A 27,021-nucleotide genomic window follows, 5' to 3' on the forward strand; every position below is an offset into this window, starting at 1 on the left:
GCGAAGAGCTGGCAATGGTCTACCAAGCAAATTAAGTGAAAAAAGATATTAAGAATGCAAATTATACACTTCAAATAAAATTGCGCATCTAAAGAGCAAAACAGAACCAACATAACATAAAGAACATCTAGGATAAAAAATGAATTGCCTCTAAACACGAACATATAAAGTAGGCAACGCCTTCTCTATAAAAAAGAGCATGTAGCCTCCTAGGCATCTTCATTTTTTATTCAACTAAAAAGTATCAGCCTCAAGGAGATCTCTTGGAATAATATAGTAGTACCTTCCAATGCAAGGTCTCTAAGTTCCTGATTTGCTGACAGCATCGCATCCATTATTTGCTCTTTATCTGCAAGCAACAAAGGTAATTAAATCAGGATGAGTACTCCCTCCGTCCACAAATAAGTGTACTTCTAGGTTTTGTCCTAAGTAAAAAATTAGATTTGCCCAACCTTGTTGAAAAGAGTAGCAACATATATGATATCGAATCGGTATATTATGAAACTATATTTCAAAGCGGATCTAATGGTACTAATTTTAGTGTCATAAATATTGCTACAATTTCCAATAAAATCAGTCAAGCTTTGATATTCTTTACTTACGACAAAACCTAGAAGTACACTTATTTGTGGACGGAGGGAGTAGTTACGCATAGGATGATTTATTTTTAACTGCCCAACAACATATTACCGTCAAGAGGTTTCATCGAAAGATTCTTCCTTGGCCAAACAACAGCAGAGTATGCTACAATTTCTTGCATTTTGTAGAAGACCCTGTCAGATGATGGCACAAGAGGATGGCCGCCAAGAACCCACAAAGTTGGTTTGCTATATTGTAAAGCAAAATCTTGGAGATTGTTTAAATTGACGCTTTCCATCTGCATGATCGTGATGTGAGTTTGCAATCAGTAGTATCACAAGGAAAACAACATGATAACTTACCAAAAAGACACCAACTTCAACTGGAAATTTTGGCTGCAGCTTAAGTACTTCTTTCCTCAAAAGATTCCAAACAACTGGTAAGCCCTCAAATTGAGATGAAACAATTATCTTCCATATTGATCTATGATAATCAAGTAGACGAGTGTATATCTGCGATAGTTTCCAAGCATTCACAATCATCTTGAGTACCTCATCCTCCAAGCATCTGAGGGACTTCAATGCCGGTAACAAAGTAGCTTCCAGACCACCATAATCAGGAAAATTTGTCTCAGAATGCCATTGCTGTAATGTAAGCCGCAACAAGCTCAAGCCATTACGAGCATTGTGAAGCCGAGTTTGGCAAGATTTTAGGTTGTCACAACTTGCCATATCCAGCAATTTCATTGACAGCAATGGAATAGGGTGAGCAACAACATCAACCTTGTGATAAGCAATTATTTCCTTGTAAGATTCGAGGATGCTATGCCAAATAGGATGCTCACATTCTCGCTGAAGAATATTGTCATAGCTTTCAAAGAAGCTGCAGTATGGCTGGAGCATGGCATTATACCATTTAAACCATACGCCATACAATTTGAGATCACTTTCCGTAGCTTGCTCCATTACCCAGTTTGCAGCAATGAATAGCATATGATCAGCTAACTCTGAATTGAATGCCCCAGTTGTATGAGTCTTGACAAAATGCTGCCCGGACAAAGTTGGGAATTGCAGTACAAATAAGCTTGAGGCAGGAAGAACAGATGGGTGGATGTTACCAACAGTAATAGGTCCCAAGGAGGACGAACTACCTTTCAACTTGCTTATTCCATAAGCAGCATACTGGGCACCCAATGACTGTAGATACATACAATTTCTCTGGACACAAGATTCTTTTGAGTACCAAATGAAGTCCCTTAGTTTCAGTTCAGATGGCCAACCACCAGGCAAGGACAAAGAAAATTCACAATGCAAACCAGCTGAACAACCATCAAAATCAGTCAAGAACTTTAATTTTCCCTCCTCGACAGCATCAGATCCATTAACTTGACCCAACGATGGTAGATAAGTGTGTTCCCAACTTAGATGGAGGCTCCAAAGCAGCTGATTTCCTTTAATAAGAAGTTCTTGGAACAGTTGAACCCATCGTGTGATCTCAAGGAGGGTAATATTTATACCAAGACGTAATCCAGCAGCTTTTGCATACAAATGTGCTTCGGTCATTGATGAAATCAATTCCATTCTAGGTATACCACAAGAAATTAAAAACCTTGTCACGTCCTTCCTCTCACTGTCCTTCGACACACAGGCAGATCTTTCCAAACACCAACTTTGATCCATCAGAAAGATCTCCACTCCTCGGTTTCGCATGGCTCTTGAAACTTCACCATACTTTGCATTAACTGTTAAAAATATTCGGAATTTGGGATGGGCCTTGAGATTTACATGATTCCCATCGACAAGACCACATTCATTGAGTGAAATGGATCTTTCATCCTCAACCAAAGAATTTATCCTATCAAGTACCTGACAGATCAAAGGAAATAAAATAGAAAAAATTAGCAAAATAAGGTGGAACGCTAAATGGCAAAGTACAAGAGCCAAGTAAACCTACAGTAGGAGTACACAAATTTGCATTGTCCAGAACAACCCATTCGCCGCATTCAATGGCCCTGATCAAATCTCCAGCAACCCATTCAAATTTAACTGGTTGATGTACAGCTTCTTTCTGCTGCAAGCTGTGGATGGACTTCAGTGTTTTACTCAAATCATCTTTAGTAAATGACATAGGCAAGCCAAGCATTTCCAAATCACACTTCATCTGCTCAACGATGTCAATAACCAAGCTCAATGTTGGCAAAGACGCATTCCTGCTCATCTCAATAAATGTGGAAGTATGAATTGACGAATACTTCTTGGCAACCACAAAGTCAAACCATTTCACGAACAGAGCCTTCCTGTTCATAATCAATTCCTTCCAATGTATATCCATACTCAGGCTAAAATATTCATGAACATAACGTTCAACTTCTGATATGACTGCCTTATAGTGTCTAAAAAAGTTATACTGCTCAAAGCACCCCAGCAATTCTGACACATCAGTTGCAGATGACAAATTCAACTCATTCAACGTGTTGCCAGACAGCTGAGCAAGCAAGCGGATTAATGAGGTTTTCCCGGATGAGTGTTGTCCAACAAGAATACACAACCAACCTTGATGGATACAGTGGATAGCAGCTTCAAGGCTATGAAGAATACCAGGAAGTATATTGAGTTGGTTACTCTGAACTTCATATGAGCGGAAGTTATTTCTTGCAATAGATGCACTTCCAACAACTAAGCAATGCGGATGGACATGAAGCATTTTCGGCTTATCAATGCTGGGCTTTATCTGAAAGACTTCTTCAAAAAGCTTGAGAACTTCATCACGATCAACTGCAGTTCGCATTCTTTGAAGGTAGACAGTATTTAAAAAGCAGTCATTATTTGAAGTATCTGGCGAACCTGCTATCATCATCTTACAAGACCTAATAATATCACGTAGATTAAATTCCCAAGGAGAACCTTCTTGGCCATACTTCCTGTGTACCATGGTATCCATGAAGAGCCTATTGTTAAAGCAAATCAGATTTCTGAGAAAATCTTCACTGAGTAATGGATATAGGGATTTACAAATGGAAAAATAATCTTCTTCTTTCAATTCATCAACATAAACCTTCGTGAAGCGGTTCAGGAAGGACTTGGGAAGGCCTTTTCGCCCACCGCCCTGCGACGAAGGATTCTGGCATGCAAAGACACGAAAGGATGGTGGACACTTGTAAGTTTGACCAAGCTCAGGTATATAGACCTCTGCACGGTGGTCCAGAATGGCATTCAGACCCTCTAGGACAGACTGGGGAGCCAGATTGAGTTCATCTAACAGAACCCAACTTCCATTCTTTAAAGCCTTGAGAAGAATACCATCAGACCAGGCAAATTCTATTCCATTTTCTCCTTCGGCTGGCAAATCCGACCCTAAAAGATCCATCATATCTGTCTGCTCAGATAGGTTTATTCGCACAACATCGTGACAAGAAAATCCACCTAATGCCTTAATTAAGCTTGTTTTTCCAACTCCAGGACTACCTTCTAGCAGAACAGGCTTTGGGAGTTGCATGCCACGCAATACTCGCAAAACATTCTTACTGATAGTTGGTGCCATGAACTCAAATCCCTTCCGCTTACTAGCAAAATGACCTTTAGTAATATAAAATGGTGTGATGCCAAAATGATCTGGAAGATTACAATCACTATCAGTTTTTGCCATATCCTCACCCCAGCCATAAATCTTTAGATCATTCAAATCTGAGTTCAATGGTTTCCCCTCGACCTTCTGCAGCTCTTCTAGAAGAAAGGACAGGCAAACCCTTCTCAACTTGGTAGCCTCTGATATAGGAAGATTCATTCCTAATGTGAGCCCATCAAGTAATATAAGGAACAGACCATGTGTTAAAGCTTGTTGTGGTCCAAGATCTTTCTCTGTCACATTGATAAAAGAAATCCAGGATAACAGATCACGTATCGTGAGCAGTCTTCCAGTGTCCAATTGGTTGAACCAATTCCAGAAATTGACAATGCAATCTCCAAAGCAAGAGAGGTCCGGATTAATAAACCTCCCTATAGCTATGCTCTTAAGTTCATCAACATCCGTAACAGCAGGAACCCACAATTCTGTGAATCGATTCCTTAGTGCTGGAGAAAGCTCCTTTTTTCCATAGTCACCACCTGGATTCATTGTTGCAAGGATAAAGAAGTTTGGATGGGCTACAATCTCCTCTAGCACAGAACCACCTTTCTCAGCCAGTGACTACAAAAAAGAAGCCACAAATAGACATAAAAACTCTGAAGCTCGAAAAGAAAATAGTAGATATTCAACACAACTTATGAATCAAATAAATCAATTGCATACCGGATAAGCAAGTGAAAGCACGATGAGATTTTTAAAAAGCAATCTATTTATAGAAAAATGCAAGTCAATAATGACCCTCCCAGTCGCTGTAGCATAGGCTAGCAGTAGCTTCTCTTTACATTCTAACCTTTTTCCTTTGGTCTCTTGGTTAGATTTTAGGCTTAGCTAGCTTAGTTTCTGGGTTTTTTCGGTTTTGTTTGCTTTGGCTCTGTACTTTGTTCTGCCTTCTTGGTGTTCTCCCTCTAATACAAACAACACTCGTTTAGACATGTGTTCGAGAGGAAAAACTGATAACCATTGCAAGCATCTTCAATCAGCGACATCTATGAGCCCAAATGTACAAGTAATCTAATTGGTGAGAACTAGCAACAAAGCAAAATTGCATATAGTGTTTAACAGCCAATCTCCAGATGCAGCAGCAACAGCCTAGGAAAGAGTATGTGCTAGTTTGAGTTTCGCTAGCCAAGTAGATATAAAAATTAATGGATTGCTAGAGACAGTTTCAGTTCAAATGGATTGCTAGAAAAGGAGTGCCTTAAGGGACAAGTCAAGTCAGCCTTACGAAAGGAATTTCAATTTATGGAAACAAGCAAGAAGAAATATCCATGCACTCTATCTGCTATCTCTCAACCAAAACTATGTTTATATCCCCCATCTAAAACCACAATCATGTTCAAGTCATACAACCGAACCATCCTCTGTGCGGTAGTTATCACGTCATGTTAGACTTCACAGTAAGATGTAAGATCCTCCTTTGCATCATGTGAAGAGAGATCCAAATTTAAATGAAGATATGTGCCTAAGTTAACCGAGCTCAAACTCCTCCCCATCAGGAAACCATGCCTTCACGATATCATCGGTGCACGTGCACAAATTCCATTTAGAGCAAATTGTATGGTAGGTCCCTAAAATTTGTGTTACTTAGGCCCTTAAGTTTATGACATTTTAGGTGTCAAATTTGCAAGTTGTGTCACTTTGGTCCATAACCTTGCGAATTAATCCATTAGGAGCCTAAACATGCAATGCTGCTCTGTTTTCTTCAACCCCACTATCCATGTATTGTAACTTTAGTAAGAAGAAACATGAGGTTCCTGCAAAAAGAGCATACCAGTTTTCTTTCGGGTTCCAGAATACTGTTCAACCGTTCAAGTACACTGTCATCAGCCAAAGATATTTCGTCAATAAGGAAAAGATCTCCACTATTCATCGCTTGCACAAGTGGCCCATCCTGCCAATCAAAAAATTTCCGCCATTTTTGGTGAAGATGCGACAATTTATGCATAATTTGCTCCGTGTCCTCAAGATCTTGAGGTGGCACCTCTTTAAACATTTCCTTTCCACTTTTGTGTCTATCAAGTATTCTATTCATATGATCCATGAAGCTACAAGCTCCGGATATATCAGAGGGAAATGTCTGTATACAATAGAAAAACAGTTAACTTATTTCGAGAGTGTCTATAATTAATAGTTGCAGTCAACACATGCTGAAACCAAAGAATGTACCACATCTTCAGCAACATGAATGAAAAGTTTCATCTCCTTCATCGTCGAAATAAGATGTTTGAACTCCAGGGCTATTTTCGACCTATCACGTATAGGAAAAAATCCCTACAAGTAACAATCATGTCATTATGGTACCGAACCAATTCTTTGAAGCACAAACAACGATAAATACAAAATTCATGGTAAAAATTTAGAGATAACGAAACCCACCCCAACGAAGTCAGATGTCTCGGTATACTGATGGCAGTTCAAAATGTGTAACTTCACTCCAAGAACAGCACTTAGGACCTGGCAAACTGTTGTTTTCCCACCACCAGTTTCACCAACAAGGAGGACAGGTTCCCGTGACCTGTAACAACGCTCAATAAGGAAGTATAGCCTCCACATACTTTTCGTCCAAGTGATACTGCAGGAGCTCAAAAAGATATTGCATCAGATCAGGAGAAGGCACAACACAACACAAAATGTAGTCTAAAGAAAACAAAAACTCACTTCCCAAAGCTTTCTTGTACTCTCTGTCTTATAGCATGAGGAGATAAGTTATCACCATCGATCCATTCCTGCAAAGACAAAAAAAATCAATCAATTAGACGATAGACTCAATAGCCATGCAGCAATTATCAAACAAGATTCACAAAAGCACTATAAATATGTCATGCAAGAAACTCTACTTGGAAGATATTTTCCCCCGTTAAATAACAGGTATTGGTTACTGCAGATGCAGACATTTGCCAAGGAATAAAGGAAATATTTCGTAGAACAGGAGTTAAGTCAAATAGCATATGTACAACACAATCACTCTACTTCCAGTATTATGTCAGCAAACAGCAGCCAACGCACTGCAAATTTCATACTCCCTCCAGCCGGAATTACTTGTCAAAATATTACATGTATCTAGACGCTTTTTAAACATAGATACATCCATATTTGGACAAATTTGAGACAAGTAATATGGGTCGGAGGGAGTACATGAAAATTGACAGCACCAACCATAAATCCAAGGCCTTCTAGTACATCGCATTTAAAATAAATATAACCAGTTGAATGTGTGTCCACATCTTTTACATTGAGTACTGAGTTGCATGAAGAAACTGTGGTTATAGATGACCCTAATCATATTATTTGAGCGCCACAAAAATATAATGTCAGTGTAACATTATGATTTATGAATAAGTGTTCTTTAAATGTTACTTCTTTGAAATATGAACTTTTATCTTCCATGACAGAAACTAAGAAACTTAGGGAAACGAATTGTTAGCCATATGCCATAGAAAAACTAAACATACCGAGTTATATAAATCAGGGATGTTGAGTTTAACACGCAGGTTACGTTCCAATGCTTCTTGAACAACAGCTTTCTCACTGTCATCCCTTAATCTCTCCGCAAGAAGTAAATAGCCATCCTTAGCCAGATCCTCATATGACTTCCCCTCAAATGTTCGGTACCGATTGGCCCAACGGAATAAATCTCGTGGTGTAATGAAACCATGTCTGCCAGCAAACACTCTACTATTTTGTCTATGCATTTGCAAGTCTTTCATAACTTGAACCATTTTTGTGGCATAACTGCGAGCAACTGCACACCGCTGCTCCAAAATTGTAATTAGCTCATCTTCTGGGATTTCATCAACATGCACTTCAATGAAACGGTTGCGAAATGCTCTGGACAGCATTTTACGTCCCCCATAAAGCACCGGTGGATTTTGCGTTGCAAAAAGCATAAAGTTAGGATGAGCACTAATAGTCTCTTGAAGCTCTGGAACAAACAGCTCCCTGTTATCATCTAACAGCCGATTTAAAGCTTCCAAGACATCAGACGGTGCAAGATTCAGCTCATCCAACACAATCCAATGCCCCTCACGTACAGCCTTCACCAAAGCACCCTCCTGAAAGTGAAGCTTCCCATGACTGTCAGGGATATATGTACCAAGATATTCCTGAAGATCAGTATGCTCATGATTGTTGATGCGGACAAATTCATGTCCAGTTTTTGCAGCAAGATACCTCACTAAGCTAGTTTTGCCACTTGATGTGGGACCTTGCAGGAGAACAGGATATCTTTTAATGTAAACAGCACGGGCAAGGTTAACAATGTGCTCAGTAACACTGCTAGTTAACACATAGCTGCACAAAAATTCATCTGATTCAGAACCATTTAGTTGCTTAGGCTTTTCAACAAAGTAGTCAGCAAAAGAAATGCTTGATGGCACTTTTCCCTTTAACAAAACAGATACTATTAAGTTCTTAACGATTTTTGCACTAGGGACATCCAGCATTGTAAGGAAGAACATACAGAAGCCATCATAAAGAGCTTTTGCAAAGCCAAAAGATTTCTCTGCAGTTTTTACATAACCTAATGCACGAGAAAGAGATCTCAGAGTAAACTGGGGCTTCTGATTAGCTCCATCCTGCAGCTTCTCCTCAGATTCCTTTTTCGCTGCCTTATAAAAACAAACAATGCTATCTATAACTCCTTTAGCAGCATGCAGGCCATCCAGATATTTACTGACAAAAAGACAGAGATCGTCGTCATCCATAAGATCATCAACAAAGAACTCTGTAAATCGGCTCCTAAAAGCATATGGCAACTCTCTTTTCCCAGCATCAGTGGCTGGATTCATGCAGGCAAACATACGGAAATGAGGATGGCGTTCAATATAATCCACATCACCCCTTTCAGCCAGGCACAGTGTGCCCTTCTCTCCATCTAGTACAGCACCAATTCTCTGAAGAGTCTCTGGAGGTGCAAGATTGACCTCATCAAGCAATATCCAATGGCCATTTCTTAAAGCTGAAACAAAAGCACCCTCCACAAATCGAAATGACATGCCATTTGATGAACTAAGTTGGCTATAGGCAGAATCTAGCCAGGAAGAAAAGGAGTCCCAATCAGGCAAAGACCTTTTTCTCTTCGAACCACTAAGCTTCTGAGCTTGCGTACACAATCTTGATAAACAATCCAATAATTTTAGCCATTTCTTCTCCATTACATACACATCACAACGATGTAGAATAGCTTCATTTGCCTGAACAAACAAACAATTCAATCCATCAATTTTAGCTTATGAGCCTAAAGAATCTTGGTCAATAATTCAACCTATCGTCAACTTCACTAAATCTTAAGACACTGTTCCAATAAATCATAAGGCTAGGACTTATAATCAGAACAACATGAACATTTTTAGCTTGCATGTTGAACTGTTGATCTATTAGAATGTTTGAAACAATAACCAAGCTCTAAAACTAAATGTAACCTAGATTGTACAAGTTTTAACATGGGACAACACCATGGGAACCAAGCGATGGCCTCACCTTTTTGGAAAAAGTTCGACAAAAAATATCCCTGAACTCCGTATAAAGAGGTAAGCATATTGAGTGAGCATCTGTAGGCTTAAATCCACCAAGTAGATCAGAGATATCACTTTGCTGGCTTAAGTTCTGAAAATAACAAGACAAAAGATATTATCACACAGTAAATCTAGAAGATTGCATGATCATGATAGAAGAGTGAATTGCATTTTTTTTTCCAACTGCACATTTGGACTATCTATGACACTGGAAAAATCAAAAATGCAGTTTGTATGCGACTCAATGACCTTCTGCCCTTCCAAATATTTGCAAACAGTAATACCAAGATGTGCTCCATTGAGGCATTATATCAAAAACATGCTGTGCTGAAAACCAAGTGGCACTGGCAAGGAAAAGATAGCCAGGGCAGCACTACTAGATGATTTAGGGTACTTTTGGAGATTGTGGATTTATGTTGTTTTAATTCTTTTTCAATCGCATAGCAGGTGTGTGCAATTTTAGGGTAACAAATTTGACGATCACCAGTTTTCCAATCGTAAACAAAAATTCTTCCAACATAAGATACTTGTGTTGTTGTGTTAGTTTTTGTCGTACCACCACAGTCAACGGTCGTTTAAGCCAGGAAGCAAGATTTTGCACGAGAGTAGTCTTCCCTGTGCCAGTTTCGCCAACAAGAAGAACAGGCTCATTAAACTTTATTGAACATGCAACCCTCTCAAGAACTTCTAATGCACGGCGAATATCAGCAAAAGGCCCCTTCAGAATCAAGGTCTGCATATTTGAAACCCACAATTAGTAAACAAACGGAAGTTTAAGAAAATGTATCAAGCAATGCAATGCTAATTACTGGTTTGTCGATGCACTGCAGAGTAACTCTGCCAACTTGCAAGTCAGTGTGTCGAGCCTGTGTATTGGAAATTATTAGTTTTGTAACAAAATAAAGAAAACAGGCGTCAGTCTGTCAAGCCTGCGTGGTAGGAATCACTAATTTTGTCAATACTAAATAGTAAATAAGCAAACAGGTGTTATAGATGAGAAATCAATACACATGCCTGAATAATGGGCTTGTCAGTGGGATGCATGGTTTCCGCTTGCTCAGGTACACCCAATACTCTAGCAATTTCTCTTGATATGTATAGCCTTTTATCCGGAGATGATAAGGAAGCAGTAAAAATATCAGCAGCCTGTAGTAAACAAGACAAACGTCTCTGAGAGCCTGGAAAACTCATGTCCATACTTCTTGTTGTTTTTTTTTTTGGACTGAAGGATGTCCATACTAGTTACTGTACAGGAGAGTTGTTTCGCATGAACCATTTGTTCCCAGTAGGACAATGGTATGGAAATTGTGAATGCATGTCACTTTTTTGCATGGCCTCTACTGTGATCTTTACAAAGGTGCCTTACACAGGCAACAGTACTGTTTAAGATTGTACAACATAACCATTCTGTAACTGTAAATCTATTAAAGTAATTTTGAGTAAAAATACTGTAAACAGAGTTTGGCCCCCAAGAATTGGCGCTGTATTATGGAATTGGAATTCAATTCCAAGGATTTTAGTATTGTTTCATTGTGCTGGAAACGACCATTAAATTTGGATTTGGAAATGAAGAGCTACAGTGATGGTTCACTTCTCAAAGTGCTATATTCCTTAAAGGAGAATAATCCATTGAAAACTCTTTTTACTATCAGTCATGTCCAAGATATAACTTGAAACAGCTAGTTTTCATAACAGTATACCAATAAATTCTAGTTACATATTATGGGAGTGCAGATTATGACAAATCAAAACATATCTTACCAGAATGACTCATCTAGATAACCTCGTCAAAATATGAAACTTATCTGGATAACACAAATTCGAACTATTTGATTGCACACTTCGCATGATGACAAGCTCTAGTCATCATAGGTAGGATAACAAACTATTTTAGAATGAAGAGAAAGCAGAGAACCTCAGTACCTCATAATAGATTAATTTGCAATCACTATATGCAAATCCCAGACCCTCAAAATTGAGATCAACACCCGCTATTCTCTTGCACCATTTGAGCAGGTCCCTAGAAATGAATATTATGAAGTTTGCTTTTATGGATGGAAAAATAAGCAATATGCTGTGTATGCACCTTAATGAGAATCTGTGCAGAATCCCATCAGATAAACCTCCAGCTGAGTTGAGCCCACCAAACTGGTAAGATACCAGAGAGTTGACGTTTTCAAAGGTATCTACATGACAGATCATCTGCTGATTAAGTAATTCACTACAAAACAAAACAAAAAAATGACAAGATGATTTTATCTACCTATGAGCTTAGATGAGATGGGATCCAAGCTTGGGTAGCATCCATTGACTATATTAGCCATGTCTTCCCGGTTAGGCTCTCCCAGCATCACTTTTCTCCACAGAGCACTATAGGTTAATCGTCCTAATGGAAAAGATTCAAACATGAATGACTCCTCAACTAGCACAGGTCACTCATTTGCTCGTTAATGATGAGAAGTCATGGGGTCGTAGAAATGTACAGCTATCACTGAGGGGTTGAATAAATAATATCATGACTCTGGCTTATGTAATTTTCAAGTACACAGTTATGAGCACACAGATTGCTAATATTTTGTGGTGCATACTGCATAGTAATGCAAGATGTTACATATTACGCGATATTTTAACCTACTGGACAAACCTTCCAGGGCATGTGAAAAATCATTCTTTGAGGTGGTGACAGTAGCAAATAAACGGAAACTCTCAGCAACTTCAACTGCCTGCATTAGAAAATCCATGACTGATAAGCAACTCCATGTAAGTGACATCCATCAAAATTTACACAGGTATTCTGCACTTCTAACATGCACGTACATTAAAGAATTATTACACCTCTTGCATTGTTGCATTATAATTTATAATTATGTCAAGCAATGAAAAGCAAAAGCAATTTCACCTCTGCATGCCCAATTGAAAAGGAGCTTGAACCTTCCAATAATGGTAGTAAGACTGACTGCACGTCAGTGGGTGCCTTGTCGATGTCTTCAAACACGATCCAGAACCCTTTGACAATGGCCTGCCCACCATAAGATAGTAAAGATAAATATATACGAAGAATCTCTCGGGGGGTTATATTGAGAGCGGAATGCTCCTGCACAGACCTGTGTGAGAGAACCAGGAGCCCACTTGAATTCACCTGGTTTTTCTGTGCAAATGTAACTACCTATTAAGGTCCTGCCATCCATTTGTTCGTCCATGTGAATAAAAAGTACTGCAAATATAATTAGTTAGCACTCCATAAAAATATGCACCGAGAATTAGCAGTGTTGTGAGAGATTAGCAGTACAAAGATGCACTAAAAATGTTAGTTCCAAAAGGTGTTGTGAAGATGTAGTTTCCATTGGCCAAATGAAAAGAAATAACACTCCTTCAAGTGCAAACCATTGGTTCGGGACTTCTGGGTCAAGTACTCAACGACAAAATTTGACAGGGAGTGTACCATTACATTGCTGGAACAAAACATTTCTACAAGGTTATAACCGAATAACCAATTACAAGCTGGGCACACCACAAATATGTTCAGATTTGTTCTATGACTGACTTGGGAATAATTTATCTGACCTCGTAGTAAGAGTTTAACCAAACTTTTCTTCAAGAACAATTAAAACTATTGTCATGATCCCATTATCTAATTAGCATGTCTTTCTTTTTCTGATTGCCTAGCGCAAGTGTCAACACATTAGCAATCAAATGGATAGTATTGTCTATTGTGTACAGAACTGAAAGATGTTTTCCTCAAATAGAAAGCCCACCATGCATGAAGCAAATTTCATTCAGAAACTAACAGACGACAGAATGCCTCACCGATCATGTAATAGCAAGGTACTCCCTCCGATCCTAAATTGTTGTCGAAATATTACATGTATCTAGACACTTTGTAATAATAGATACATTCATATTTGGGTAAATTTGAGTCAAGAATTTAGGATCAGAGGGAGTAAGATTATAAGAATGCAAGTGGGGCAACCCATGAAGTTCGTGTATTAGCACATCTGAAGTCAACTTACTACATTGACTTTCATATATATATACTTTATATATGTGGGCTTCATGGGTTGCCCATGCAACAGTTTACATACACATACTCCTTTTATACATGTACAAATATAGCCCTATAATTGTGGCTGTAACTGTAGGGGTTTTAGTGGTTTTTCCTTGGCTTCTTCTCCTTTTTGCTTAGCTTTTAGGTTTGCTACCTTAGGCCTTTTTGGTTCTTTTGGTTTCCAGTTTTCCCTTGTAAGCTTTTCCACATGTGTTTTGCTGTATGTTTGAGGAAAAAAAAAATAGGGCTGAACCTTCCGAGTAGTTTGTACTTGCATACAATCATTTAGAAGAGTTTCTAAAAATCAGTTTATCAGTTGCAGATTACAAATATCAAAAATTGTACCTCGATTTCTGCGATCCTGTGCCAACTTGTTAATAAGTGCAGTTTTCCCAGCTCCAACAGGACCATAAAGAAGTACAGGCCACCTCTGGCTAACTGCCATCAGAGCTACCTCATAACTCTTCCTCATAGTGGCAGTGAGCACAAACGGACTACAGAGAAAAACAATTTTAAACAGTATAAGCAAGATGGAATGCATAGCAAGAAGCATAATACAATGGGAGTACAGAGGAATGCGCATACCATATATTACAACCAATGCTATGCTCCTTTCTCGTTGCGACATCTGGACAATCCAACAAAGCATCAGCCAAAGAAGTTGTGGCAATGTCAGAATGGCCTTCAGTTTGCAGATACATAGAGGCTTTCTCCAAGGAAGTGTCTTTGCAGAACTCCTTCCATCTACAAGTTTGATGAGTGTTATCATAGTCACGTAAGTCAACATCAAGACAAACCAATGAAAGACAAGAGTGAGAAGAAACCTCAGTAAACATGTCAATGCATCATCTGCCCGAAGACCATAACTTTCAGTACCCCTATCACTTGCTTTCAGAACCACCATTACTATTTGTATTGCACACCATCTTAAATCCAATCCAACAGTATAAAGTGAATTGTCAGCTAAACTATAATCAGCTCTACTATTTACAAGGTCCCAAAAGCAAGACCAATTCCATTGTTTGCAAAATACACTGGGTTCCAATTCTAGAAACCGATATGATACTTGTGTGGCATCAAGGAAGAGGTATAGTCCCTGAAAGCAAATGGGGTCACCGCAATGATAAAGGCTGATAAAATACAAATTGCCATGTATGGATATTAGCATGCGGAGTCTGGAACATGCACCTAGAGAAAAAGGGTAACAATGCAACGAGTGAAACAAATGCAGCAGGGAACTCCCAGCTTGATTTCACAGTTTGTATAAACATTTTAGCAATACTACCTTGCCAGTTGATAAACTCACCTTAACGCACTGTGTTCAGCAAAATGCAATCCTAATCACAAATGTGTACAGAAACAATGAAATAACACAAATTACAGCAGCGAGGTATACAACCTATGAGTCATCAGGTCAATGAGAGGTTGGTACTTTACAAGTTATGTGATGAGAGAAAGGAGAGCTGCAGGGTGGATGGGTGGGGGGGGGGGGACTCTCCGCCCATAAAATCTAAGGCATGTACATTTTTCTAGATCTAACATTGACTAACGAACTTTTTTAACACGGATCCAACGATAACAATTGCATCACAAAGTTAGATCTTGAAAAGGTGTGCACCTCCTATTTTTGGATGGAGATGGAAAACGAAAGCAACCATGCATTTACAATTTGACCACATGAAAATGTAATACCTTGGTAGATGGAACACCTTCGCTAAGTCTTCGGAATGGTGGTGGAGAAAACTCGAAGTAGTTTAATACATATCTGCAACAAATAACACCTTTTAGCTAATTACATGACATAAAGCAGTTCAACATCACTTACATGTCGTGGCTGTGTGAAGAATCGTTAATGCAACTGTGGAATGATAAAAAAACATATATGCTAATCGGAGAACACTTGACATCAAATTTATCTAACCACGATACCAAATGTGTGTTCACATTCTGATCCATGATCCATTACTTGGGTACATGTGATTCTGCTGAGCAGTAACTAATTCATTGCACCCTACTTTTGAACATAATGAACTTATCACTAATCCTGATGATGGTAACACATTTACTGTTGCAGCAACATATAATATGCAGGTTCCACTGTTAGCTAAAGTACAAATGGACTTCAAGTCCTGCATCAAAATTACACTACATCCGTAAACTGGAGCACTTGAACAAAAACTCTACCAGGCAGGCTTGGATTCCATACCCTCCTTCCAAATACCTGATTGATCCTATTTAAGGACTAGTGGACTATAGCTCCAGAATTCTCACGTAACGATAGTCAATTTAGCCCACCACAGCTAGCTAGATTTTCCATGGTAATATGGAATTGCTAGAAGCAATTCCAGGTTTTAAGTGCAATATTTAATACATACCCAAAGAGAATTGTTCAGACGCACTGTTTTGCAAATAATATATTCAGAAGAAATGGGATTTTTTTAAGACCTTTTTCCAACGTCACTTCCCAAGCTAACCAAATTATCCTCAGGACAAATTCGGCAACGCAACCATGGAATCATACATAACTCTCGGTTAATAGTTGTGAATACCAAGGGTCCTTGCCAATGAATCAGGAAAATGGATGTCATCTGAGTACTTGCAATTAACCAGGACCCAGAGATATTTTCAGGACATGGGAGGTTGTTATGTGTGTTAAAACAGACCATGTGAGTCTAACTCAGACAAACTCAAAAATCGAAAGCACAATTTGATACAGAAGCTAACATGAAGTCAAAATTGAAAACAATTTGCCAGGTTTCCCACATTTTCAAAAGTCCAGACTACAGAAAAAATTAGTTTAGATCGAGTACAAAGCACTGAAACTTAAATCACATGCTTGACTCAGTCCATTAAACCAATGGAAACAGTTATATCAACAAGTAGTGTTCGGTGTTTGCCAGGTTGGTGTAGAATGTGACCTGTTGCCGTTAAATGAATTGAGTAAGTAGCAAAACGGCGGGTGAATTTGTGCACGTGCAGATAACAAAAAACGTGTGCATTGTAGCCTCGGAATTTAAATTGCACTCAAATTATGCTAACGAAAGGCGTAACAGTAGCGTGGGGAACGGCAATCACTTTACCGGAGCAAGTAGGGGGCGAGGTCGAGGGCGCGGGACAGCGCGAGGCACGCGAGCTCGTGCAGCCGCAAGCCCCTGCCCCTTGAGAGGTAGAACTCCACGACGCGGTAATCCCCTCCCCCGGCCTCCTCCTCCAGGCTGGCGGAGCTGTCCACATGGAGGGCGGGTGCATCGGTGCGGAGGAGCGCGAAGGCGCTTTCAAGGAGTGCGGGCGCGAGTGGGAGGAAGCAACCGATGATTGGGATGGTGTAACGTGGGTGGAGGAGCGGCTCGGCAAGCGCGGCGGCGACGTCTTCGCGGGAGGGCGCGGCGGGCGAGGACGCGAGAGCGAAGAGGAGCGGGTCGGCGCCAAGCGCGGGGCAGCGGGCGAGGAGGCGCGAGAGGGCAGCGGAGGTGGAGAAGCTCCGGTCCAGCGACATGGCTGGCGGCAGCGACACCGTCAGCGGCGGTTTGGGAGGAGGGGAATCGTCGTTTTGGTGTGCGGTTGTATATATGGGGGCTCTGGGTTTAGGGTTTTAGGACGGTATATGGCGGTGCGCAGCAGCCGGGTTGGGGTCGCATGGTGTCTGGTGCATCACCTGGCATGGTTTGATCAAGTCACCCGGTGCCCTCGACCCTTCCAAAAACCTGGTGCCCTGGACTCAAAAAAACAACTCGCTTCCTAATGAACGATTACCCGATCAAAAAAAAACGACTATCATACATTATCTACACCGGACTCGGATTTCGTGCAACTGCGTGCAATCGGGCCCTAAATCTGAGCCATCCGATTTATTCTGGAAATGTGACCATCAATTTTTCATTTCCAAATACGATTTTTATACTTACCATATACATTGGTGTGGGCCTCACCCACGTGGGCATGCTCCCCTGGTTTCCCACCGATTCAACTGCTCCCCCTCCTCCTCTTTCTCCCTCGATCTCCAATCTCTCGTCTGCTCGCCCCCTCTCTTTCAATCTCTCTCTTCCCACCGGCCGAACGCAAGCGTCGCGTACTCCCGCCGGCGCATGCCATCTTCGTCAAGAATGAATCTCGACGCCACGTCCGGCACGGAGTCCCGTCTTCCCCGAGTCCAAATCCCGCCGCCGCCACGCCCGGAAGGTGCCGGAGTCGGGTCATCTTCCCCGAATCCGGGATCCCGCTGCCGAGCTCGTCTTCCTCGAGTCTAGAATCCTCTCGCCGAGTTCGTCTTCCCCGAAGCCGGAATCCCGTCGAGGTCTTCTTCCCCAGGAATGTTGCTATGATAACTAAAAGGGATTTTTATTTTCGTGCCCTACGTCGGTTAGTTTTAAGCAATTTTGCCCGAGGTTCTAAATGTTGCTCGCTTGTACATTTCGTTCTTTGGCAAATGCTCGCAAATGACCTCACGGCCGATCACCTAACGGTCAATGCCCTTTGACCGTTTATGTCTGACGGGTGGGGCCGGGTTAGATCCTGACGGGCGGGGCCGACCTAACTACTGACATGTGGGCCCTTGTTAAGTCGAACAGGTCAGACGTTGGGCCCACCATCTTCTTCCTCCTCCATCGCTGCTCCTCCCGCGCACTCATGCCCTCGCTGCCTCCTCGTGCAAGCGGCCTTGCGGGCTCCTCGTGCACGCCTGCCCAGCTCCTCGAGTCAGCCTGTCTTCTTCCCCCTCCGGTCGCTGCCCCGCCTCTCGTTGCCTCCGTGCGCACGCGTGCCCAGCCCCCGCCGCTAACCAGCTGGACCAACGTGCCATGATGACCCACACGTAGGCCGACCCGGCCCTAGCCCCTCTTCTTGCTCCTCTAGTTCTTGCTTTTTTCTTTCTTTCCCGCCACCAGAGCCATGTCTTGCAGCCATCGCCTCGCTGTGGAGTCATGGCGCGATGCTGAGGTGTAGCCTGCGCCAGGACACGCGTCGAGGCTTGTATTGTGAAGAATAATGCTCCGGACCGATCTGCTAGCGTCCCCCGCCCCTGTCACGCTTGATCAGTGCCGGGAAGCACACCGGCGAGCTTCAGAGAAGGGACCGTTGTCTTGTTGCTTCGGCCCCACATGTCAAAAGTTGTGTCGGCCCCACTTGTGAGGATCTAACCCGGCCCCACCCGACAAAAACAAACTGAAATGTAGAGGCGAGCAACATTTTGAGCCTTGGGCAAAACTGAGTAGAACTAAGCAACGGAGGGCACGAAAATAAAAATCCCTAAATAAAAAGGATCTTCAGCGGAAGCCATCTTATGCTATCTACACTATTTTTGGGAAAATTGGCAGCCCTCTAATTTTGATCACAATGGTGCTACAGGAACTAGTAGAGTGTCCGTGCGTTGCTACGGAACGATAAGAAATTTATAGGCATTTTTATTATGGTTATTTTATTTCATAAATGTGGCCAATGAAAGTAGTCGAGTGAAAATCAAGTTGTGAGGACCTTGCTATCTTACTGGATTTTCTCATGCGCATGACCATTGCAAGAAGATGTAATCCTGTTATGGACACAATCAGTCGACCCTATCTCACAAATAATTGTTGAACATTGAACTTTTTGTCAGTCATTTCTTGTTATTAGTATTGAAATAAGTAGTGCAACCCTAATAATTAACTCTAGCTTACATTAACATGACAAATGTATTACATTAGTTTACTTCAGATTACACGTGAGAATCTGCATAGCTGTTCCCTCCAAAATTGTTCCAAAGATAACCTAACATCTCTATCTAGAAGAATGCTACATGACTACATCTGTTTGGCTCAGTTTGGCAATGCACAATTGTTTTGACCACCGATGGAAATCTTCCACCTGCATCGATTTAATTTTGATTATGACAATATTAGCGAGAGGAAAGTATAAAGAAAGCAGCAACAGTTCAATAGAAGCATTACACTGCTGACAGCATGGAGGTTCAGAGAATAGAAAGGTTCTCATAGTACAATAAAAAAAATAGAGATGAATCGTCAACACCACAAGCATAATATTTTCTCCATTTCTATAACTTCACAGACTACCAGAACCTTTTTTGTAGCACTATAATGGTACATCGGAAGTTTTATTTAGTGTTACTCTCCAACAATGTTATATCTCTCTCCAACAATGTTATATCTCATGTTCCACAAGTAGATTTTTGTATTCCAGGCCAAGAATTAAAAGGAGGATACCTGAACATATATCAAGTGCGATGCGAGGAATCAATTTGATACTTGCTTTTGCCCATGTATCTCTCTGATGAGATGAACTCGCATGCAACCTTTTTGAGAATCAAGCAATACATGACAGCAAATCTTCTATATCTAAGTAGGAGAGACCCACTACTTAATTTCTCTCAACATGCAAGCAATCAACATCATCACATCATTAATATGTTCACAACTCTTTCAACATACAAGCATGCCACATCATCACATCATTAATATGTTCACATATATTATGTTCATACTTATTTAGTGAGAAACTCATATTTGTTGCATATGCATGCATGATATTTTTCATCATGCTATCTCACTATGTGAAGAGTCTATCATACAATTTCATTATATGTTTTGAGTTTTGGATATTTTTCGTTGCTACTCAATTTCACTCATGTATATTAACTAAAAATTTCTGCAACAACGTGCGAGGCATCGTCTAGTAATCAAGAACTTGATAGATCCACACACAACCTGAATAACTCGTATGCTACCTGTTGATAGCCTCGAGGGTGTCCCGATCTTTCGATGAGATACCTAATTATCAATTTGGCACGAGGTGACGTTGACGATCCGACTACAACCTAAAGGGCAACGCCTTAGCGATCGATACACCAACTCCAGAAGGTTATTGATCCCGCGGGGGCACGATCAACCTGACCACGAAGGTCTTTGTTCCTGCAAACAATCGAAGAACAAGCAAGAACAAGATGAAAAACAATCTAAATTGCGAATAGGAGATATGAGGGTTCACGAATCTGAATACTTGATATAAGTTGGAGTCTTGATGACGGTAAAACAAGTGGTCTAACCGACACACGCGATTACACGAATGTAGCGAATGCTAAACTTTATCTAATCAAAACCCCAAACTTCATAGGGGGGCTCATGGGGTATAAATAGGAGGGGAACTAGGTGGTTTCGGCCAGGCCCTTGAGGGACTCCGAAACGGCCTAGGAATCCTCCTAAAAACAACGAAAACATCTAAAAATTGGTTGGACCCTATTACATGGCCTTAGGCCCAATAAAGTAAGGTTATAACTCTCATCTTTGGCCCATAGATACCAATTGGAGGGGGGATCCTCCACTTGGCCGAAATCCCATTGATGAAGAGGATGCGGCTTTCTTCTCATCTCTCGTTATGGCGGTTTCAATGTTCTAAAATCATCACTTGAGCTAATTCTCGCCACCTTGCTGCCACCTCCATAGTTTGCTGTCCAACGCTAATCCTTGAGGTCCAAGTTAGGTCCGTCCTTCTTAAAACACATAAAAGAACCCATCTTAGGCAGCAGCATATTCTCATTAATATTAAATGAAGTACCAAGAAACAAAATTACCCGATAATTTAGTTGTCATGCACGAGCTCTAGTAATTGGCCCGTGTATCTCCGGTACTTGAGGTGTAGGTGATGTAGAGACTGTGATTGTATCATTAGTTGGGATGTCCTCGTCACCTGTTTTGTGAAAAAACTAATTTTGTTCAAAAGCAAGGTGGTGTTTGTTTACCCGGAGCTCTCATTCTCAACAATATGAGGTAGTCGCAAAGTGCCACCACCTGGCCATAGCCTAACTTGCCTCTGCCTGAGATTTGTTCCTACCATAATGGATTCCCCACATAACAGAACATCACAGGGATGAGAGAATTGGTTATAGCTAGGATTATAACCTACTGACATGTATGAAAATACACTAACCTCAGATCGAGTTGTCGGTAAAGGCTCTTATAGAAATGGCACTGTCTTCAAATACTCTAATTGGTTTCAGAATTTCAGATATCTCCGGTGCCATTTGATCTGAAAATAAACTGCACAAAAATGATACTAATACATAAATAAGAAGAGTATAGGACACTAAAGCACTGAAATGCCATAACATGGTAAATTTCATGATAATGCTATGCCATCTTTTTCTTTAAATAGCTTAGCAATTAGAAAATAAAGACAGTTTTTTGAAATATGTACTACCATCCCATTTTTTAAGCAGTAAAAGTTTAAGTAAATCTTTGAGAAAAACTGTTGTAATAAGTACATGAGAACACCAACGGAGTAGGTGCGCAGCTTTCTATCTCCTCGACAGAGACGACATGATCCTCTCATTGAGCTTCGGGGTGGGGTGCCTCAGCTGCTCGGCACCGCTCATGGTATCCTCTTCACTCATCCTCCCGCCGAAATGAACACAGGTGAAACTTCTGAAGAGCAATAACCCCGTAACAAAATGGAACACCATGTTGAAGCATCCAGTGAAATAAAGACCATACGAAATAGAACTTTTTTCCTAACCAAGGCAAATAATACCAACTCCAGTATCCAAACACAAGCATGTATAGTCTTTTCATTATATCCTCCTTTTCTGTGATAAAATTGATCCTGGGCTCTCCGAATGGGAACATCTTCACATATGTAATAATAAAAGGATACACTGCATACTACTGAGAATCGCCTACTGGAAGAGAGGTAAAATATGCCAAAGACCATGTGCATGCTTTCAAGAAATTAGGATTATATGTTGAATGAAAACATCTACTGGAAGAGACGTAAATTCTGCCATCTCAAAATTTATTCCTCCAGATATTCTCAGTAGAGGAGGAGATAAGGTAGAGAAAACGTGGGTGGGGTCCACAAACCGCCCTCACCAGAAAAAAGACGCGTCAAACGCAGAAGGAGGCCGACGCAATACGTGGAATCAGTCGGTTGATAAAAATCGTTTCCCAATTCTTTTTCGCTTCCTTTTCTTCTCCAAACCACAGGAACAACCACTAGTAGGCTATACCCTAGCCGCCTTGCAGCCTCCCAAACTAGAGAATAAATAGCTATCGGTGAAGAGGAAGAAGCAGCGACTGAGATTGATGGAGAAAGAGGAGGAAGTGGAGGAGGCCGTATTGAATGGGAATGGAGGTTGGAAGGTGAAGGGGAAAGAACGATGACATGAATGGATTCCGAGAAAATGCGGCCGGGGAACGTCGATTCGGTAATTCACAATTACAGGGAGATGACCAGCGTGGATGGAACGATGAACGGACGCTCGGGAGTCGGGAGGGCAGGCGGCAGAGCGGATTGGTGCGCATTAGTTTATGGTGACTTGGGGGCATCTCTAAGGGCACTAGTCAAATGCGCCATCTGTCCATTTTTGTTCACGGACAAAAAATAGTTATTCAATGGGACTTACCAAATGCTGGCCATCGGTCCGTTTGTCCGTGGACAAGCTAAATGCTAGCCAAATTTGACTTGGGTTTGGCAAGCCGGACATTGTCTGCGGACACATGCCACATCATCAATTTGGCTTTGGAAGGTCTTGCCGGGATAAAGTGTGGCATGAAAATCTTCGAGACAAAATTTTTGTGATAATGCATCGCAAGATTTGTGATTATTTGGTTTGATGTCATTTGAGAAATTTCAAAATTGTCATTCGAGATATTTTGGACCGTACCATTTTCAATTATTTTGGATTGAATTTGAGAATTTGGGATATAATTTGATCTACTTCCTCCGTCCAACAAAGGATGTCTCAACTTTGACTAAATTTGAATGCATTTATACATTAAGTCACGTCTAGATACATCCAAAGCTTAAGACATCTTTTGTTGGATGGAGGGAGTAGTGATGATAGAATTTGTGATGGATTTTGAGAAATTAAGCGTGGACAATTTCGAATGCGGACATTTAGCTTGTGACCATTGGGTGATGTAGTAAATGAACACTTGCCAAATCGTCCGGACAATGGACAAACGGATGGATGGCATGTCTATTTAGCTAGTGACCCTTGGAGATGCCCTAACTTGCCCCTGTTGACGGAAAATGGGGCGAGAAATACGCGTCCACGTCATAGAGACAGATAGTATAAATTAAATGCATAAAAGCGTAAAATAAATAAAAGATCAAACGTTGCAGGTTCTTTATTTCTAGAACTCTTACATTTACATAAAAATTCTGTTAATTACATCTCCGAAGAAAAAAAAACTGATTAAGAATTCCAACATAACATTACAACACATGAATATTCTAAAACTATGAAAATAAAAGTCCTCCTCGCTGTCGTCGGTGTCGGTGTGCTCGAAGAAGTCTTGATTTTTTATTTATGCTAACGTATGGCTAGCATGATAATCATGGTTAAAATTCATCTATGCTGATATATGAGTAGCATAGTAACTATGATTTGTTCATGGGATGACATATTTTATTTTATATCATCGATATAACATATGCGCACGTATAGGTGCCAAGTCCATTTAGTTGATCAACCATCATATATTTTAATCATGTAAAAGTGCTCTAATCAGTTGACAATGTATATAATCTATTTAGATGGCTAATCAGCGGGCTAAAATGGCATCCCAAATATACGCGCACATGTGCCAAAGATCATACATGTATTTTCTATATACATGCATGGATGAAGATATGTATTTGATACGTGGACTATTAAATAGTTGACCCAAGTACTATATGCAGATCGAACTCAGGGTTTCGTGATCCACGTGTGCTACATGGCCTAAGCTATGATTTAATTCTTTGGATGCATGCACCTATATGAAAGTAGTGCATGGCTTGATCTATACGCAGATGCAGACAATCATATCAAGAGAGTGTATAATTTAATTTATATTTATATGACTCACGTGCATACAACTATATGAAATGCATGCATGGTTCAATTTTAATTTATATGAAACATCTTGTAGCATGTAAGACTAGTTTTCTATAGCCTTAAATGAATGTGCGACTAAAAATTAGTCAACATATTTATATGATTTTAGATTTCAGTTATATGAGGATTTTTTATATAGTCTCATTTCATTTGTATTAATACTAACGCCGTGTGACAATATGCCCACGTGTAGTATATTTCGTTTATATTAATACTAACACTGTGTGACAATATGCCCACGTGTAGTACAATTCATTTGTATTATTAATGCTAGCATCGTGTGACAATATGCCCACGTATAGCATGTTTCATTTGTATTAATACTAACACCGTGTGACAATATGCCCACGTGTAATACAATTCATTTATATTGATGCTAGCATCGTGTGACAATATGTCCACATGCGCAGCATGATCTATAGCAATTTATAGGGATGAATGCAACATGTGAAAATTATCTATTCAATTTAGAGATATGGGACTAAATTGTGCATCAAGTATATGTGTGCAATATTTTTGATGAGCTAACGTACATGGATATGAAATTATAAAATATCTATGTACCAAAATATGGCCCATAACTCTAGAATGGGCTACTTGACAATATGCCCAAATCAAAAGCATAATCCCTTATCTTACCATGAATGCTTCTTGGCTTGTGACAATATGCCCAGGCCAAGAGCCGAAATGCAACAAGATATATATGCAAAATCTAAGAATAAGCCTCTCGATTTGTGACAATATGCCCAAATCAAGAGTATAATTCTTGGTCCTATTATGAGGTGCTTCTTGACTTGTGACAATATGCCCAAGCCAAGAACCAAAGATGCAACAAGATATATATGCAAAAATCTAAGAACAAGCCACTCGATTTGTGACAATATGCCCAAACCAAGCGCTAAATCCTTGATCCTATCATGAAAAGCTTCTTGGCCTGTGACGATATGCCCAAACCAATAGCCAAATATGCAACCATATCTGAATTGCAAGAAAGGGAAGGCCTCCTAATTTGTATTATCAAACCACCATGTCTCACCTTTGTTAAAGGCTACCGACGTTGAGTCCTCCGACGCGCCTGAGCTAGCAGAAGGGAAGCAGCAAGCAGCAGCAGGAGGACAGGCGCATGCGTGTGTGGATTATAGCAGCAGCGTTTGGGGTTGCAGCAGCTGAGTTGATTGATAGAAAAAAATGTGAGCCGCCAGCGGCAGGTCTTCTCCTCTGTATTTATAGGCAGGGGAGACCGAGTTTCAGCCGGGCAACGTGCGCACGTCTGCCGGTCGTGGACGTTGGGTTCTTTTCTTTTCTTTTTCTCTGTTAATCGAGCGAAGTCGGCAGCAAGCGATCGTGGGGAGCAACGGGCCTTGACCAGTCTAATCGCTAGGAGGATTAGTTAATGCATGCAGAAGATGACAACGTTCTGATTTTTGTCCATGTGCTATTCTACGTGGGCCTAGAAGGCAGATGTATTTGTTTAATCAGCTGATTAGTTAGTTGGGCTAATGCAGCCGGCCAGCCAGGTCTGCAGCGTCATGGGCGTCTTGTTGATGGGCATGGGCTAATTAGCCTTAATTGTTAATCTCATACTAGTCCACTTTTGCATGCATGCTAATTAAGATGGGCTGGACGTTTTTGGGCTGATTAATATCAATGGTTAGCCTCATTAACCCACATGTACGTGCATGTTGATTGAGATGGGCTTTGAGCCATGTATGCACCCACCTACGTGGTCAGGCTTGATCACGATGGAATTTGGGTTATCAGCTATAATAGCTGACTTAGGGGTTACTTAATTATTGCACATGGTCCTTTTCCTTATGCCACATTGGCAACATCGGTTTTTCTTTTATGATAATTAATTTGTATTTCATAGGTTCATCCTTTATTTTGCATCAGACGCAGTTTGCCATCTAAAAATATCTTCTCATAATTACCATATTATTTAATGTGCGACGCCGAAATCGGTGTCAACAGCCCTCAGATTCTTCGGACACGGTGGGCCGGGTCGGGACTCGGGAGAACGGGAGCGTGCGAGCGGAAACTTGTGGTAAAAAAAATGTAGCGGGAACACGAGCCAAGACGTGCCGTAGAAAAATGGGTAACGTGGTGGCGTGAGGAGCCAACAAAATCAGGTAGTGGGTTGTCTCTACTTAGATATACAGGATTTACTTGTAAATTTTTTGCATAAATACATTTTTAAAGAGGAACATGCATAATACAACTGATTTTCTCCTGTACCCGTTACTCACCGCGATTAAATGGAGTATTAGCCATGGGCACTATAGTATTTTCGTGACAAAAAAACAACTGACCAGCTTTCTCTCTCTTCCCCGATCCTTCACTGATTTCTCCCGATCCCGTTCTTCTCCAGCGCCGGCTGCGCCACTCGCAGTGGCCGT

General features: G+C 40.8%; 1 protein-coding gene and 1 long non-coding RNA gene across 2 annotated transcripts in view; both read right to left on the reverse strand.

Moving 5' to 3' along the window:
- Nucleotides 1-17,284, reverse strand: part of LOC100834623 (midasin) — a 34,117-nt gene extending 16,833 nt beyond the window's left edge. Inside the window, exons 1-24 of the mRNA XM_010236488.3 lie at nucleotides 16,842-17,284; nucleotides 15,454-15,526; nucleotides 14,586-14,857; nucleotides 14,347-14,505; nucleotides 14,107-14,255; nucleotides 12,821-12,930; nucleotides 12,616-12,735; nucleotides 12,361-12,439; nucleotides 11,980-12,102; nucleotides 11,803-11,902; nucleotides 11,640-11,736; nucleotides 10,731-10,862; nucleotides 10,526-10,582; nucleotides 10,273-10,449; nucleotides 9,682-9,807; nucleotides 7,656-9,395; nucleotides 6,862-6,929; nucleotides 6,580-6,775; nucleotides 6,370-6,474; nucleotides 5,975-6,280; nucleotides 2,533-4,764; nucleotides 942-2,444; nucleotides 691-877; nucleotides 284-349 (exon numbers count right to left, since the gene is read on the reverse strand). Coding sequence (XP_010234790.2) covers nucleotides 284-349; nucleotides 691-877; nucleotides 942-2,444; nucleotides 2,533-4,764; nucleotides 5,975-6,280; nucleotides 6,370-6,474; nucleotides 6,580-6,775; nucleotides 6,862-6,929; nucleotides 7,656-9,395; nucleotides 9,682-9,807; nucleotides 10,273-10,449; nucleotides 10,526-10,582; nucleotides 10,731-10,862; nucleotides 11,640-11,736; nucleotides 11,803-11,902; nucleotides 11,980-12,102; nucleotides 12,361-12,439; nucleotides 12,616-12,735; nucleotides 12,821-12,930; nucleotides 14,107-14,255; nucleotides 14,347-14,505; nucleotides 14,586-14,857; nucleotides 15,454-15,526; nucleotides 16,842-17,257 — 8,593 coding nt within the window. The 5' untranslated portion in view covers nucleotides 17,258-17,284. The remainder of the gene's footprint in view (nucleotides 1-283; nucleotides 350-690; nucleotides 878-941; nucleotides 2,445-2,532; nucleotides 4,765-5,974; nucleotides 6,281-6,369; nucleotides 6,475-6,579; nucleotides 6,776-6,861; nucleotides 6,930-7,655; nucleotides 9,396-9,681; nucleotides 9,808-10,272; nucleotides 10,450-10,525; nucleotides 10,583-10,730; nucleotides 10,863-11,639; nucleotides 11,737-11,802; nucleotides 11,903-11,979; nucleotides 12,103-12,360; nucleotides 12,440-12,615; nucleotides 12,736-12,820; nucleotides 12,931-14,106; nucleotides 14,256-14,346; nucleotides 14,506-14,585; nucleotides 14,858-15,453; nucleotides 15,527-16,841) is intronic.
- Nucleotides 17,285-21,340: 4,056 nt separating this feature from the next.
- Nucleotides 21,341-22,603, reverse strand: LOC104583662. The gene is made up of 4 exons (XR_001406792.2): nucleotides 22,010-22,603; nucleotides 21,676-21,785; nucleotides 21,488-21,575; nucleotides 21,341-21,399 (listed from the first exon to the last, which is right to left on the reverse strand). It is a non-coding gene; the product is annotated as an uncharacterized LOC104583662 (long non-coding RNA).
- Between the last annotated feature and the right edge of the window lie 4,418 nt (nucleotides 22,604-27,021).

The sequence above is a fragment of the Brachypodium distachyon genome, chromosome 3 (assembly GCF_000005505.3).
Source record: "Brachypodium distachyon strain Bd21 chromosome 3, Brachypodium_distachyon_v3.0, whole genome shotgun sequence".
Taxonomy (NCBI): Eukaryota; Viridiplantae; Streptophyta; class Magnoliopsida; order Poales; family Poaceae; genus Brachypodium; species Brachypodium distachyon.